Source organism: Coturnix japonica, chromosome 1 (genome assembly GCF_054131305.1).
Source record: "Coturnix japonica strain WE chromosome 1, WE-NBRP24, whole genome shotgun sequence".
In the NCBI taxonomy this organism is placed as follows: domain Eukaryota; kingdom Metazoa; phylum Chordata; class Aves; order Galliformes; family Phasianidae; genus Coturnix; species Coturnix japonica.
In genome coordinates this window covers 148,111,986-148,129,218 of record NC_140663.1, presented here as the reverse complement: position 1 = coordinate 148,129,218, position 17,233 = coordinate 148,111,986, and the positions used below count along the sequence as shown (strand labels likewise).

General features: G+C 32.7%; 1 protein-coding gene across 5 annotated transcripts in view; it reads right to left on the bottom strand.

Moving 5' to 3' along the window:
* Positions 1-17,233, bottom strand: part of DIAPH3 (diaphanous related formin 3) — a 210,583-nt gene that overhangs the window by 153,523 nt on the left and 39,827 nt on the right. For all 5 annotated transcript variants that reach the window (XM_085554115.1, XM_085554117.1, XM_085554124.1 and 2 more), the window contains 8 exons: positions 9,717-9,827; positions 9,183-9,301; positions 8,917-9,033; positions 7,817-7,935; positions 7,620-7,684; positions 7,053-7,157; positions 4,430-4,765; positions 3,219-3,333 (listed from right to left, as the gene is read on the bottom strand). In XM_085554115.1, the coding sequence (XP_085410241.1) occupies positions 3,219-3,333; positions 4,430-4,765; positions 7,053-7,157; positions 7,620-7,684; positions 7,817-7,935; positions 8,917-9,033; positions 9,183-9,301; positions 9,717-9,827 (1,087 nt within the window). The remainder of the gene's footprint in view (positions 1-3,218; positions 3,334-4,429; positions 4,766-7,052; positions 7,158-7,619; positions 7,685-7,816; positions 7,936-8,916; positions 9,034-9,182; positions 9,302-9,716; positions 9,828-17,233) is intronic.

Here is a 17,233-nt window from a genome sequence, read left to right as displayed (position 1 = left end):
TTTTCACCTATCAGGCAGATTTAAGTCATCTATTTGGTTTAATGTTTTCAAAGAATTATAGTAATTACAACAACATCCCCGGAAGGACTTTTCACAGATTTTCTTTATCGATGCACAACCATAAGAATAAATCTGATAGATCTTAGATTCTTGATATTTCTTATGATTTCTCTTTCAAATCTCAAACTATCCTTTATAACATATTCTTCTTTTTGACTTTTAAAAAGAAGTATGAGAATGCTAAAGAAGATACATGCACAGAATTCACGTTTAAGTTATTTTCAGATTTTTTTATTTTTTTTTTTTTCATTGTTGATTTTGTTGTTTCTCTTTGCCTTTTTACAGCCAGTGAGTTCAGGGACCATTCTTTACTTCCACACTGATGTCTCTAAGGCAGTAATTTCACTCTCTACTTTTATTCTTTTAGCTGCTGACAGAAAACTAATGATTTGAAGGTTCCAGGAACTTTTAAGATTCTTGGGGCATCTCAGAATAAAATCAGAATAAGTTCGCTTTTTTTGTGAATATCAAACATATGTGTTCTTTTCAGTTTTTAATTTACTCTTTTCTCAAGTATTCATACTGAAAATATTTCATCCATACACTAATAAGTACTTAATGATTCTGGACCTGTGTGGATTATGTGTCCTCCCTCATTCTCTGTGTAACAGGAAATCTACATGACTTTACGCACTAAAGGAACTGGCCTGCTGTTTTATCCTTGCCTACTTCTTTCACATATACAATCTTATATTTCTTTATGAAAGACTGCAAATTCATTTTCAGTTCAGAAAATGAGCTCTTTGATAAATAAACTGCACTTTGTTTTTTGTAGCTTGCCTACAAGAACATAATCAGCAACTGCTGCTTTGCTACTTCTCATTATTCCCACTTCAATATGTAATTTTTGTAGCACACGTTGCTTTCACAGAATGACTTAATTTCTGGAAAGTGACAAAAGTGACAACTATACTCTTACAACAAATAAACAAGGAAAAAATATGCAATGCCACCCATAGCTTTGAGTTATTATGAATTATTCTTAAAAGGCAGAGAGCTGTGACTTAGTTTTCAGAAAAGATGTAATTCTTACTATTGTCACCAGCTGTCTAAGAGGATACAATAAGAGGTAAGCAGATTCTTCTCAGAGGTATACTATTAATAAGGAGCAATGGACAAAAGTTTTGTTTTTTTTACTTTTACTGATTTTACTTTATCAGAATAAAATGTATTTAAAGCATTGCTGAATATTCTGATCCCTACCTACAAAATGACTTCAGGAATGCATAAGCAGATGCTTCAGCAGAAACCAGTTCATTTTCAACATGCCATCAACTGTATATAGAACCATTTTTAACTTGCCTTTTTGGTTTCAGAGACAAAGCTTTAGAAATAGTCAAGGACTGTTTCCAAGTTGAATATGGTGAACAGTTTGATGACCCTATGTTATAAAATACAATTATAAACCTCTTTAAGCCTGAGAGGTGCAGAAAAATGCAGGTCTCCAATCTTTTGACAGGTTCTGTCATGTAACTTACATATGAGCTACAGAGAAGCATCCCTTCTTTCCACAGCCAAGAAAATAAAAGTAGTTACTGTAATACTCTCTGAACTGTTAGTAAGAGACACTGAGACCCCTGTACTGTTTACTTAGGAGTTTAATTATTTATGCAAATTTTTGTGAACCACTTATTTGAACAAAGCTGAAATTTAGTTGCACATCTACCTACTGTTTTAAATATTTATTCTCCTTTTCCCTTTGGAAAAAAAATAAAAAATGACACATCATTCCAGTGAAAGATTTCAAAAAGTAAAAAAATGCTGAAAAAAAAAGATTAAGCAGTAAACACCATCTCTAAAATACTAGTACACTCATCCCTGAAGACTTTTTTATCCACCATGTATTACACTATTTGATGTAACTGTGTATTTCACTCATTTCTTCAGCTAGATCCAATAATTCTTCTCTATTAGGTTTTGTCAAAACAATACATTCAGTCTATTCAGTTAAACTTTTAAAGGATGTAATCCTGTTAACTCTGATGTTCTTGCTGTCTGTGGAGATTCACAATCCTCCTTTGAGCCTTCAACATTTGGTCCGAACATCAGTCTCCTGAATTTTACTATTTAATTACATGGGAAACAGTACTTCCTCCAGTGGCTTTTAAACCTTCTAACTTATTAATTCAAAGAACGTTCTTGGGAATTCTAACATTATGAAAGCACCACAATTATCTTTAGACTTATTCTAATAGTCTAAGAATCTACTGTCTACGAGGCTTTCTTGCCTTTTTTACTTTTTTACATTTTTAAGATTCTCAAGTATCAACATTAATAAAGTGCAGCCCAACTCATTAGAAACTCTACCACATCACCTCAAGCATCAGAAGTCTGCTCTCACAAAAGCTCAGCAAAACAAACAAACAAAACAAATAAAAACCTGGGGGTTTCTAGGTAACATTACTTATTATATTAATTTAAAATATCACATGAAAAATGTGAAAGAAACTAAAAATTTAAAAATGCCTTTTCAATTTGAAAACAAATTGAATTATTTGTTCTCCTTTACCTGACCCAAAGTACTCAAATCTCTGACACTAATCAAGAAACATTAAAAATTGGCAAGAAGTAACAGTAAGCATTTTATATATGGGATAAATAATGTTGTAATAACTAGTAAAACAACTAATTTCCAGAAAAGGAGAAAACACAAAAAATACTTGCAGAGTTTGCTCTTCCACAGGCTTTGAAAGCTAAAGAAACTAAGTGAAATGTCAAAGGACATCGAGGTTACTACAAGTTTGTGAGGATTAAAAAAATTATCAAAACCACTTTTGTCCTTCAACCAAAACACATCGATTAATGTATGCACTCTGAGAGAAAATGTATCACATTCTTGGGTCACTGTATTAGTGTATTTTATTAAGGTACTCTGACAAAACTTTATAAAGAATTTTTCAAATGTCTGTATTATCAGGAAACATTTCTCATTTTTTTCTAAGAGTCACACATTTTCTTGCCACCCTTAAAGTAAAATAGTTGAATGTTGATACTTTAAGAAGTCTGGGATTTTCAAATTTCTTTCATCGCACACTTCACTTTGAAAACGTAACATTAAAGTATAGAACAGCATATGTTTAACAGCATATACAGTTATTTAAGACCAAATTATATAAAAGATAACTCCAAAAGCTGAAAACCAGGTATCAATTACTTACCCCTCTTCTGACAACAAAACGTAAGTTCCAATTTGCAAAGCATGTCAGCATTCTCATACTTGTCCTCTTCTGCCTTAACCCAAAAACAGGATTCTGTCATTTCCTGAGGCCGGATCTGTAAGAGATAAAAACAAAATTTAATTTATTGTTCTTATACTATAGGAAGACAATCCTTTATAGATTCCAAAACTAGTTAAATACTCAGGGTCTCCCTAAAACACAAAGTTTTTATATACAACCTAATTTTAGAGTTGTTAAAATGTTTCTGATTCAAGATAGTACATAGAGCAAGAGCTTTTCGAGAAACAATATGAAGCAGTACTGACAACATATTCCGTTACTCAAAGTCTACATATAGCAAACTGTCTTTGGTTTAGATTATGAAATTCGGGTAAACTCTGGTCTCTGAACATAGCTAGGTATTTTAAATAGAATTGTTTTAAAAAACAGCTGGTTATATTATATTGCCTAATATTACTCTGAAAGTTTTTGTTTTGGTCTAACCAATTTGTGTGCCCCGGTGGCGCAGTGGTAGGAATGCCGCCTTGCAACACTGGGGCCCAGGTTCGAATCCCCCTGTGGCGCAAGTGGTAGAAGTGCCGCTCTGCTACACAGAGGCTCGAATCCCAGGGGTTGGACTCGATGATCTCTAAGGTCTCTTCCAACCCGCACGAGACTATTATCCTATTATTATTATCCAATTACGTTTTCTAAAATACAAGATATTGATAGTCCTGGCATACTTGATCCTGTCACAAGGGAGAAGAAAGAACTAAATAGAAAATACATTTGCAACTGTTACATTTATCTAAGTACACTTATACTGAGGACATATACAAACACTTGCAATGGCTCTCCCGCAGAATGACAGAGGCAAAACGCTTGTCTGGAAACTATGCAGCTAACAGTACAGTGAAGTGATTGATCCACTGAAAACAGTACACACTGCGGCACAGCAGGATCCAGAAAGCATGCTGGCAGCATCGTTTTATAACTCCAGCCCGGAACTAAATTTTCTAGACATTTTCTCAGAAGCCTCAGGGGTAAATGGAACACAATTTTCAGGAAAGAGAAACAAAATAAATGCAAAAAGCATGCATTTCTAACATAAATTTAACTGATTTAACTATAATGTCTTATTTCTAATAATCTACTTACTCTAATCTTTATGCAAGATTTTAGAGCAGTTATTTGCCATTCATCAGTACTACCTTAGACCAGTTGAGCCTCTTCATGGTAACCTCTGGTCTGAATTCTTTTTTAGGCTTCAGTCCAAATGGCAGAGTGCATGAAGGTGGAGACCACTGTGCCCCAGGCAGGCCTGGTGGAAGTGGAGGTGGTGGAGGAGCACCAATTCCTGAAGGAATTCCTAAGCCATTTAAAAGTAGTGGAGGAGGAGGGGGAGGCGGTGGGGGTGGTGGGATTGCTCCATTAGAAGGCAGTGGTGGAGGAGGAGGAGGAAACTGATGTGGTTCCGCAGCATCCAGTGGAATGACAGATGCATCTCCACACTTTGATGGTAGAAATCCAGGTGGCAAGGAGCCATACTGATAAAAAATAAAAATAAAAATAAATCAGTCTCATATTTTCACTAACCAAATGCAATCACTGTTACAGTTAACAAATTAAGACGGCATGACATTTTCTGTACATAGGTACATAGGACAATCAAGTATGTATTATAATAAAGCCAACACACTTTTCATTTCATAATTGGAAGTCTCAATATTTCAAACACACTTAGACAAGGCCAAAAATCACAAACTGAAATTCTATGTCCCCTCATTATATTTCAATGATCATAGCCTAAGAAGTGTATAATACATAGCTTGATCAAAATTTACCTAGACTATCACTTTCAATCAGATTAAAAACAGTTCTAGAATTCTTACTTATCCAACAGATTATGGAGAACTATTCCTAACATTTGATTGCAGAATATGACAAAGTTAGAAATTCTGTTGAAAATTTTCTAATTTGGGAGCATTTCCATTCTTCAGGATTGAAGGCAGAAAGAAAAAGCTCCTTCCAAAAAATATGTCTGCCTTACATCTGCAGATATATGTAATTGGAAGCCATTCTTTTTGTTAAAATAGGAAACATAACCATACGCTTGTGGACAGAAGTTACAACAGCACCATATTAGAAAGTACTTACTGAAGCAGTTTTTACAACTGTAACAACAATTTCTAAGATAACATATCTGCTTAATATTCAATACAGGGAGGACATCTGTACTGTACAGTACTGTATGGAGATGGGCTTTTCCTTTTACAACTTCGATTACAAAAAAATTTTTTGTGTTAGGTGAAGAAATTCTATCCCAGGCCTTTAAGCACTACTAAAGAGGTAACCAACAATAAGAAAAAAAGAATAAATATTATCTATCTACTGGTCATAATGCTAATCAACTTATTTTAACATATCATTATTAACTGCCACTGTCTGTTTTAATTTTCAAACGTAGAAGGCGAACACAATAAGCAAAGACCAAACTATTTTTTAAAAAAGAAATAGCTGAAACTCACTAAATATAATGTAATAAATGCAGGACAGTTTTACTGTTTTCAAATGCTTGAAAGAAGCATTCTTTACACTGACATAGTCACTGAAAAATTAAGTTCTAAAAGGTGAAAGAAACTGAATACTACAAAGCTCCAAATACTAAAAAAGTAAAAATGAGGAACAAGACCGGGAGAAAGACTGCTATAATAGATAGATGCCATATGGAAACCAAAGATTCCTCTCAGGATGGACATAATAGTACTAAATTGAATGAATCAATTATTTGATATGCATGAAACATTCCAAGTAACATTAACAGCAAGATAGTTCATGGTATGGTAATCTGGGAGTGTAAGCATAAATTATGCTCATTGACTGCATGCTGTAAAAATGCTGCATTTTATCCAGTGAACAATAGAAATGACATAATGCAGGAGATTAAAAACCTCCTTCACTTACATATACACAAAAAAAAAAGATTTAAGTATGTTTTCAAGAAATACACATGAAGCAACTTTTTTAAGCAATGATGCACAGCTTGTTATTTTTGAAATTAAAAAGTATACAAGTAAAACTACTTTTTGAAGGCCTGTTTAACTTCAATACTAGCAGTGAATTCTGATCAGAAACCTGAATCAAAACAAAATTTTCAACAAATCCGACCAAAAAATCAGACAAAAAATAATACACAGGAGCCTTACTTGCTCACATAGTTTCCTTATGTAGATTTTAGAGTGAAGTAGTTAAATGTTAACGCAAGCATCACTCAAAAAGTCTGCACTACTTCCCGCCATCCCATTTTGAAACATCTACATATGATTGAAATTTGAAAAATTATCAGCAAATCTTCTTATCTAGTCACAGGTTATTTCTTTCACTGCTGGATATCTATGGTAAGGTTTCAGAAAAGCAAACCGCACAATGAATAATTTCCTGTGGAGGGATAAAGATCACAGTGATGAATGCTAATCTAAAAGCATAGGACTTATTACCCTATGTGGTTAATTACTTTGGAAATATATGACAGTGAAAGTAAAATCCAAATGAAATGTAAGAAACTAGTTTAATTAACAGAACTCAGGAACAAAAAGGATCAACTGGGATCTCACATAGCTCATTAATGTCACACTACAATTCTTTCTATAAAACTGAAATAAAGGAAACTAACAGCCAATAATAATCAGTATCAGGATTCTTTGAATTTTCCTCAATTGCTGCATCAAAATCTGAAAGAAGATCAAAATGAAATCTATTCCAAGAACAATATTTTTAATATATATATTAAATAAAGATATATATACTTCGTATATTTATTAAACTGTCCTGTACCTGAGATTTAAAAGCTTGTAATTCTGCTTCAAGTTCATTGATTCTTTCTTCTTTTTTTTGCAGTAGGGCCTGGGTCTCTTGATGAGCTACAAAATCTTTTTCAAACTAAGAAAATAAAAGAAAGAAAGAGAGAAAAACAATTTTAATAATAATCATGTCCACATACCTTCAAGGGTCTCACTTCTCCTTTTGTGTTTCTCAATATAAAAATAAAATAATAAAAAACAGTAAAGAATAGTAAGAAGGAATCTGTAGATAGAAACGTGACAACTCTTATTATCACTCTGTTCATTTTTTTGAAAAATAGATAGCAGTTCAGATAAATTTTACAGTTTATTTTGGGGTGATTTGTACCTCACAATAAATAGCAGAAAGACTCAGTTAAGGTTATGTATTTTATAACACTTCTATACTTCCCAGACCACAAGAAATATACAAATTCCCTCTTCAACATAATAATAGTAACTTGAAGTTAAAAGCTATGCCACTTTCAATTACATTACTCATGAATCTATTATGTAACTCCCTGTATCTATCTTGCGATCATAACTTAAAATTATTATGCACCTTTCTGGAAAGTTCAGAAGCCCGCTCTTCACATTCTTCTAATCTTGCTTTATCTACACAAATATCTGAAAAAAGAAGCAAATACACACTTACAAATATGCGGGAAAAAATAAGATTCTTAATCACATGTACAACTCTGTATTTTAAAATAGAGAAAAAAGTACAGCGCTGAAAGCATTTTTCAGCATGAGACTTACCTACTAAGTGGCTGAAATTTACATCTAATCTTTTACGATATGTGAAATCAGGGTCTGTTCCACTTCGATGTAACACTATCTGGGACACACACTCTTCAATTAATTTGAAATACTGTGGACTAAAGACAGAGGCATATTTATTTTTTTTATTATTATTAACTTATTATAATAATAATTATAATTATTATTAATTATTAACATATATTTAAAATCCTGCTTCTGAATACAGTAATGTCAAAAGATTTGGTTTCACTTATTTCCACAGAAGGATAAATGCAAAACGCAAAACCTTCAAAGGACAAATACATTTGGCAGTTTATTACACCAGAACAATTACACAAAGCCTGAAAAATCAGCACATATAAATGTGAAATATTTATGTATCATAAAATCTGCAACTCTTTTCATATGGAAATACAAGAAGGCAAGACTCCTTCCTGCTTCCTTCCAATGGAGAGAAAGCTCTTCCTTCCAATGGAGAGAAAGTTGATTCCTTGTGCTTTTATGACTTTTTTAACTATGGATGCACTTGGGCCCTGCTTCATTAAAATGAAGGAAAAACACACAGTTCTAAATTGCCAACTGGTATCGCAGCTGGGGCATTTGACCAGAACATGCAAGCTGTCAATTCAGAATCCTTACGGTGGAATAGGTCTAGCACAGATGTACCCAAGTAAGGCAAGCACCTTTCATTTAAAAAGTTGAGACCTATGCACAAAGTACACTTCAGAGGATCATGTTGTTGTCCTTTGCTTCAAATATGTGACACAGTCACAACTGGTTATAAACCATGTCAGTAGTACTAAGAGATCTGTCCTGATCATTTATACTTGCAGGAAATAAGCTTCAGATCTCAATAAATCCAGTATGCTCTGTTTATATATGGAGTTGTATCCCAAGCAGAAGAGGAAAAAGCATACAGACAACATTCGTACTCATACCTGATACTTTCAAACATGAATTCACAAAGCAATAATTATAGACTGCATTCAGTTCAGAAAAATACTAAAATGTATTTCATAAAATGGTACAAGACATTCTATTAATGACTAAACAACAATCTAATACATAACTAACACTCAAGATAGCATTAAACATACCGTATAAAATAATCATTTCTTATTAGCAAAAGATGTTGGAGAATAGAAAGAAAATATCCTTCGGCACTAGTGTCTTTAACTGTATTCCATACCATGTTGTAAACATCATTTACTTCAGTAAAAGAGTTAAGGAGAAAAACAAAGATTAAAAAGAATTTCTAAGAAAAGTTCAGTCAAAATGTTGTTTTAAACAAAAGCTACACAGAAAAAATTTCATTATATGTATTCTTTTCTTCATGTTTCTCTTGCCAATATCAAAAGGATATTCTAGTTCAGATCTAATATCTTCTAAACGATGAGAAAATTCAATCATGTCTTCTTCCTTATGCTCATTGAATACCTTCAGCTGAATATCTAGTGCTTCATTTTTTATACATTTCAATTGCTGCAAGGAAGAAACAGTAGAAAGATTGGCAAATTTAGCATTTCCATAAAGAAATACTAAAGGTTTCTTTTTAGTAATTTCCATGAATCCACAATATTTTAAAGTTTAAAACGAGTTAAGTTTAATATTCAAAAGGTAAACAGGGCTTCCACTTTGACTTCACTAGTGGCTGCATTACATTCTGTTGCATATTCTAAATCAAAGCTGTAAAAGATTAAGGATTCAGCATAAGCTTCAGAGAATACACTTTTCATTCTTATTTTAAGATTGATTGTAATATCTAACTGCTTAGACTCTAACCTAATAAAATGCCCTTGAGAATAATTTATAAGAACTTGTTCTTCATTTCTCCTCTCAGACTCAAACAGTCCAGTAATTTAAATAGCAATACAAAGAAAGACTACAAGGTGCTTACTGGCAGTATCTCTTTCAATCCGCTGCGGATAAATTCATTTCTGATGTGAAGCCTAAAATCCAAATCATCAGGAGATGTAACAAGAGCATTGATGAGCTGCATGCAAGCTACCTACAACAGAGGAAAAATAAAATAGTGTTACTATTAGTTTTCAGTGTTCATAAAGGAAAAAAGACAAATCAAACTACTAGATAGCATGCTATCAGTCCATTACAGTCCTATAATTAAGATGCTTAGATTTCCCATCAGCAACAAGCTAGGGATAGCAAAAACAAGTTTACAAATTTCTACAAAAATCAGATTTTCTCACTCTTTCAAATTTTCCATTTTTACAAGTAAATCCATTTGCTACAAATGCCTTGATAAGTATAATTCTCAATATATATAGAGAGAGAGAGAATATATATATATTACAATATATACAATATATATACAATATATACAATATATATACAAAAAATATATATTTTTTTAATTAAATTTAGTAATTCTTAAATAAGAATTACTAGCGCAATGACACATCATCAATAGGGTAAAACTAACCTGTCTAAGAACCTGTATAAGAAATATAAATTCTTCTACATATATATGTATACATAGTAACATAACAGAAAACTGTAAGGGCTAACGTCTGTGTGTACAGTGAAAAAAGTATTAGAAGACACAATGCTGATTTAAACTAAAGTGAACATAAGGAAAAGAATGGTCTTCCTCCTCTGCTAAAATCTTCCCATTTTCAGTGTATTCAGCTTCATAGAAAACTTTATGGGAAGCAGTTTTTCAGATCTACTGCAAGCAACAGGTCAAATGATGAGTGTTGTCACCTAGCAAGTAGCGTCTTTTCCAAAGAATGAAGAGATTTACTAGGAAAACCAATAGCTTACAGGAACAGGAATTAACTTTCCAGAATCACAGCCATTTAAAACAACAATAAATTATTACAATTAATCACAAAAAAGGGCCTGCTGAGATAACAGTATCATTGTCTTTTTTAATGCATATGATCTGTAGGGACATTAAAGATCACAGAAAGAAGGAGTACCCAGAGAAAACAAACTACGGCAACACTTCATCAGACGTTCTACATGTGCATGAAAAAGAGTTCCAACACTGGAATACAGGAAGACAGAATCTATCACAGGTTCAGTGTTTGGCAGAACTTCCAAAACAAAGTCAACAATTAAAAGTCACAAAGGAAGCTTCACCAAACAGTACAGAATAAAATCAAATATAAAATTTCTTCAGTACTTGCTTTTGGATATACGTCTAAAAGCACACTGACAGAGGAAAATGACAAAGGATATCTTGGGTGTGATCTGGAAAACTACAACCTGGTAAGCTTGATTCTTCTACTGTGCAAATATATTGGAAGCAAAATAGAACTAAAGAACAAATTAATTGAATAGTATGACTAATTGCAACATAAAGAAATGAATAGTATGGATAAACGTAGCATGACTTTGTAAAGCAAAATTCTTTCTCACAGACCGATGGGATTTGTTTGATAGGTTCAAGCAACAGGTAAGAAAGCTCTGACTGGCCTAAGTCTGATCTTAAAAAAAAAAAAAAAAAAAAAAATCAAAACATTTTATAAGGGTTTAGAAAATAGAAATTTAGAAAATTGTTGAGGTAATGTTTCCACATTACTTTTTTTCCTTGCTACAAGCCTGTCCATTTTATGTAAGCAAAAAATACAACATTTTAGAAAGAAAAATGTTATTTTTCTTTCATATAACATACAACATTTTAGAAAGAAAAACTTTAGAAAGAAAATGTTATTCATTAGGAAGAGTTAATTACCTTTTTAACAAAGTAAAAAGAAATAAAGTTATAAAGCATTAAATTGCAAGGCAATAAAAGGCTGCCCTTGCCCTTTTTCCATATTCTTCTCAGAGAATTTATCTACTAAGTAGCAATCAAATGATATGCATATTAAAAAGGGATGTACCAGTAATCTGTTTTCTTTCAGAAAAGTAATAGTAGAACATTTCTTGTACTTAATTTTAACAGAACTGAGTTGAATAGGAGTTTAAGTAACAGGACCACAACTTTGACCATTCTCTCTTAATAAATTATGTTTCATTCAGAAAAATCTTTCAGTTATGTCTGATTTCTTTAAAATTATGTATAAGAAATAATCCCCAATTATTATTTTCTGGGCAGTTAGATTAAAAGTGGATAAATTGCTAACAATTTTGGGCTTAAACTTTCATTGTAGATTCTGTCATCTTTGTAGTGCTCATCAGAACTACTATTCTGACATCTTTCTCCCTACAATTTTATGGTAAAAGATAAATAAAATTCTTATCTGTGATCTGCAAAATTCTATATCCAAATTTCACATAATGCAAAAAGTTAACCTAAGGTGCCCAATCTCATTTAAAAGTGAATTGAATAAAATCTCCTAGTATTTGCTTTAACAGTACCTAATAGAAAGCAAATTAAAATTCTCTTTGTGCATAATCAAACTTTTTCAGAAACTAGAAAAGATATTTGTATCCAATATTTGTCTGTCATGACCTTTAAAATCTTGTTCAGAACAGTTGTTGCAGCCTTCAAAGAGAAGTCTGCAAAAAGCAGAAAGAGTTCAGGTTGTAAAAGAGGAAACAAATAAAATTCACAAAAACACCTCATTTAAATTTACTTTTGAGTAATTTGCTTCATGAAACCATAACAAACAAACAACCAAAAAAAAAAGACAAAAGCAAGAATTTGTTAGCAGACCATAAATGCTTACAACATGTTTCAAACGAAAGTACCATTTAATGGTGGCTAGAAAAAGAAAGAATATTCAGTTTGTGAACATTTTAATTTACGTGCTTGTTGGGAAAGTTAGATTTCAGGAAGACATAAGAAAAGCAAGAGAAGGAGAAAAATATCCCTCTTGTTGAATAGCTTGATGAACAGTGGCTTGCTAATAGGCAGTTTTAACTGATAACCCACAGTAGATTCAAGAACTAAGATTTTTTTTTCTGTTCTGAAGTTCACAGTTTGAATAAAAGATATTAATACTCTGTTACTCTGTTTGAAGATACGTCAATAAACAGCAGCAAGCTTGGTATAAGTAGCATCTGTTTAATGTACAAGACAGAACTCAAGGAACAGAATTATGAGTTTTCCAATACAACACAGTTCAAACTTAGATATCTAAATGTAGATGTCTACACACAGATAAATACCTACATGTACCTAAACTTCTTCACTGAACTCCCATTCTTATTAATCAGTTGTCTGATAATAAGCAGCTCAGATTGTTACAACACAGATATAGTGACTCAGGCACATAGGATACATCATCTTTACCAACTAGGGACCCAATTCACCAGTTTAAACAAGAATATAAGTACACATTCAGTGTAGCCCAGCTGGCTTCCAAATACCAGCACAGAAGAATGGGAACCTCCTGAGGGAAATGTGTGGTATCTGCAAGTACTGCATACATATGTCTAATACACAAAGACATCTGACGTGTTGTGAGAGAAACTGAACTGCAACTCAGAATGCTCATTGGCTTAGTTTATTTGAGAACTTTTCCTTGTTTGTTTCTGGCCTACAAAATTTTCAATAACTCTGACATTTTACTTCCTCTATTTGCTTAGGAGGGGGAGTCTCAGCCACAAAAATGCCTCAGAAAAATAAAAACTAATGCCTGAATTTTGTTTGTTTTTTAAATTAAATATGAAAATATCAGACTGTGACATACTTATTTTAAAGTAGTGCTAAACCTGTTTAACAACAATGTTTATAAAATTCTGAAAATTCAAATATCGACTGATATTTATAGTTCTTAAATTACCAAAAACTATAAATTGACCTCAGACCCAGCAGTAGTCAAATGACTAGTTATTCCCTGCTACTAATTAAAGAAATACAGTTGAAATGGCAGACATGGTAATTCCTTTGAAAAACATTAATTAATTAATTACAAATTTTGAAATTCCAGAGGTGGCTTACTTCTACTGTGTTAGATTGGAAAATGTTCTTTGAAATAAGTTGTTTCCTAACACATTCACTGCCTATTCACAGTGTTTATCAAAAGAAAGTGTAAACAGGCCTTTCAGGTCTTTCTGTCCAATGCTTGAATGCTGAAAATAAAGGGTAAGACCAAAGAGAAAACATGTTCTATATAGTTCAAAGATCCTTTTAAAGAAGAAAAAAATAATTCTTCCAGGCAATTCTTTTCAGACTTAAGATAATTCTTTTTATTCCATTATTTGTCTCTACATGCAGAATCCCAAGCAGCATCCACTCATAAGTTATTGTATTGAGGAGAGGCTGAGGGAGTTGGGACTGTTCAGCCTGGAGAAGAGGAGGCTTAGGGGAGACCTTATTGCTCTTTATAACCTCCTGAAGAGAGGTTGTAGTGAGCTGGGGGTTGGCCTCTTCTCTCGTGTAATCGGTGATAGAACTAGAGGGAATGGTTTTAAGCTGCGCCAGGGGACATTCAGGCTGGACATTAGGAAGTATTACTTCTCGGAAAGGGTAGTCGAGCATTGGAATGCACTGCCCAGGGAGGTGGTGGAGTCACCGACCATGGGAGTGTTCAAGAAACGTTTGGATGTTGTGTTGATTAATATGATTTAGCTGGGAAGTATTGTTAATGGTTGGACTAGATGATTTTCTAGGTCTTTTCCAACCTTGATAATTCTGTGATTCTGTGTCTTCTGTGTTCCTAATTAAAAATTGAAATATAGTTGTCCCAAATGCAAAATTGTTCCTCAAGAATTCTCAAAATACACAGTACTTGAGGAAAATGATGTGATGCTCCAGTTGGCAGCTCTATAAATGTCAACTCTTGGTACGCAGAAAAATCAGTCATTATTTGCACTTCAGGTGAGTGGACCCAAGCTGACAATACAACAGCATTCTTTTACACTCAATTACTTTGAATGAGATTGACAATCTTTTCAGAACTTCTTAGTCATGGACAAAAAGAGGCAAGGCCATGTCCACATCTAAAAGACATCTCATCTTCAATAATGAAGAGGTACTTCTGCTGAGGTAGCATAAAGTTCAGTCAAGACAAGTAAATTAGCTTCCTAGGAAGTCAGAATTCATTGTGACCAATACATTTTGAAAAAGTGGTCTACAGCTAAAACCAATTCATCAAAAATTTTAGATTCTGCAGACCTTGAGAAGATGCCTGAATAAGTCCAATTATTTTTGGTTCTAATACCTGAAAGACATTCAGTAATATACAACTTTTTGATGGGCCATATAAAATTTTGTTGCGGTGTCAAGGACTGTAATTTCCAAGCACTCTTTCTTGGGCAGAGAAAAGAGCTTCACCTGGATGATAACAGAGTTCACCTAGAATGGGAATAATTTGAATGGTTTCCTCTATGAGAAAGTACATCAATGAGATAGATAGATTCCACTAAGTGAGAGCTTACAGCCTGAAATTTTAATCCTTATTTTCTCTGCATTCTCTGGGGATTACAAAACATGTTCTTCATACTTTTATTTTTCTCAGTTGAACACAAAGATAATATAACTGGTACTTTTCTAATGGAAAGTGTTGACAACTCAATAGCTCAGAGCAGCTTTTCCACACATAGACATGATTGCCAATATTAAGTAGGTGTCTAAGCATCATCTTATTTCATATCTTTAGACAAGAGGACTACTAGAAGATTTTCAATTTCACTTTTCTCGACAGTTATAGAAAAGACAAATGATAATACAGATGTAGTTAAATTTTGCTTCCTAATACTTAACTGGATGTAGATTTGGCTTTGGTACATACTTTACTAATTTTCCTAAATTGTTTCCCCTGCTAATTCTAAAATATTCTTAGCAATGAAATGCATTGTGCATACAAATGCACAGGATCTCATTAGTACCAAATGGCCAAGAACTGCCAAGCAATTCAACTAACCAAAATATCATAGGCCATACAATCACACATTCTTTTCTTATTAGACAAAAAAGAAAGATGAAATGGTATTCTCTGTCAATTTATAAATACAGTAAATGTAATGCTACTGATGAATAGGAAAGAACTTTTACACAAAAATACTTCTTAATAAGTTCAGTATTACTTCTGACTGTAACTATATGCTCAAACTAGGATCAGCAATCTCATCTTAAACCAAAAATATTTAAGTACTATTTCTATACTTACTGATAATCTTTATGAAAGATCAAAAGTAGAATATTCTTTGCTTTCAGCAAATAAAAAAGTAGATATATTGAAGTTTCACTGAAAATACAAAAAATTAACGTACTAAGGCTTCTTATAAATTCATCCTTCAAGTAACAGAAATGTTAGTCAACTTAAAATTGAAAAGGTCAGTTGTTTGTGTCAAATTCACTTGCTACAAAGCAAGCCTACATTTATCAGGCAGATAATCAAGGCGAATATGCCAAGTAACTGACAACTGTAAACTTTTGTCTCATTAAAACACTGTCAAATTACCCACTAGGTCAATGTCATCGATACAGAAGTTTACAATAGATTCACATGAGAAGCCTTACCAAAAAAAAAAAAAAAAACAGTAAAAAAGTAACAAACAAACCTAGCTAACATTTGACAAGTGCGAAAAAGAAAAAGCTTTTGAAATGAAAGTGTTCAAATGCAAGACTAACTCCAAAAAAATCGGTAATTTCATTAAATTTCTATGCCCAGAAAACACAATAGATGGAACATGTTAGTTATTTTCAGCAAATTTAAAATTGTCGGTAAATCTAAAGGAATTTTACAAATTATTTAATATAAGTACTGCAATTGTAACATATAAATTGTCAGTTTTAAAAATTATTTTCTCCTCTGTATCAGAGGATAACAAACCCCAAAACAAGGAGCAGTAGAATTCTACAATGCTGTAACTAGTAGAAAAGTACTTGTTTAATATCAGAAGAGCAGTCCTAGAAAAATAGATTACTGCAGTTAGCAGCCCAGCTGAAGTTTTCTGCACTCATCAGTGTAAAACACTGTTATCTCATCAGTGCTGTCTCACTAAGGGAGTGGAGCATCATTGTAAATAATAAGCATGATTGCTCTCATGTTTATAAGAAAGACCTAACTGTTTAAACAGCTATAACCATTTTTTATGCTGCACACCAACTGTCAACTGCCATTCATACTGGTTTCTATCTATTTATCAAGCAGGCTGCTTACCAACAACTGTTCGCAAGGGACTGTAATATTTGAAGCCTATTAACAAATGTTGATCCAAAATAACTATTAATTGTTTACCTTTGGTTTACACAGCAAGACATACTTATAGATCTATACAGGTCTTAATGCATTAATTTCATTAAAAAGTGGAAAAGGATTCTTGGATAAATTAATCACAAGTACTTCTTCTTTTTTTTTTTTTTTTTTTTTTGAAGCAGTAGATAAACTAAGGGACTGGTTTACTACAGATTTTGTGTGCTTTTTGAACTATATAGAAAAAGGAGTTAAAGCTTTTTTTTTTCCATAATCAGATCCACACATGAATATATGCAATTTTGAAAAGCAATAAGGAATATAAATAAATAAATAAACAAAAAACCAAACAGAAAGGCAAACA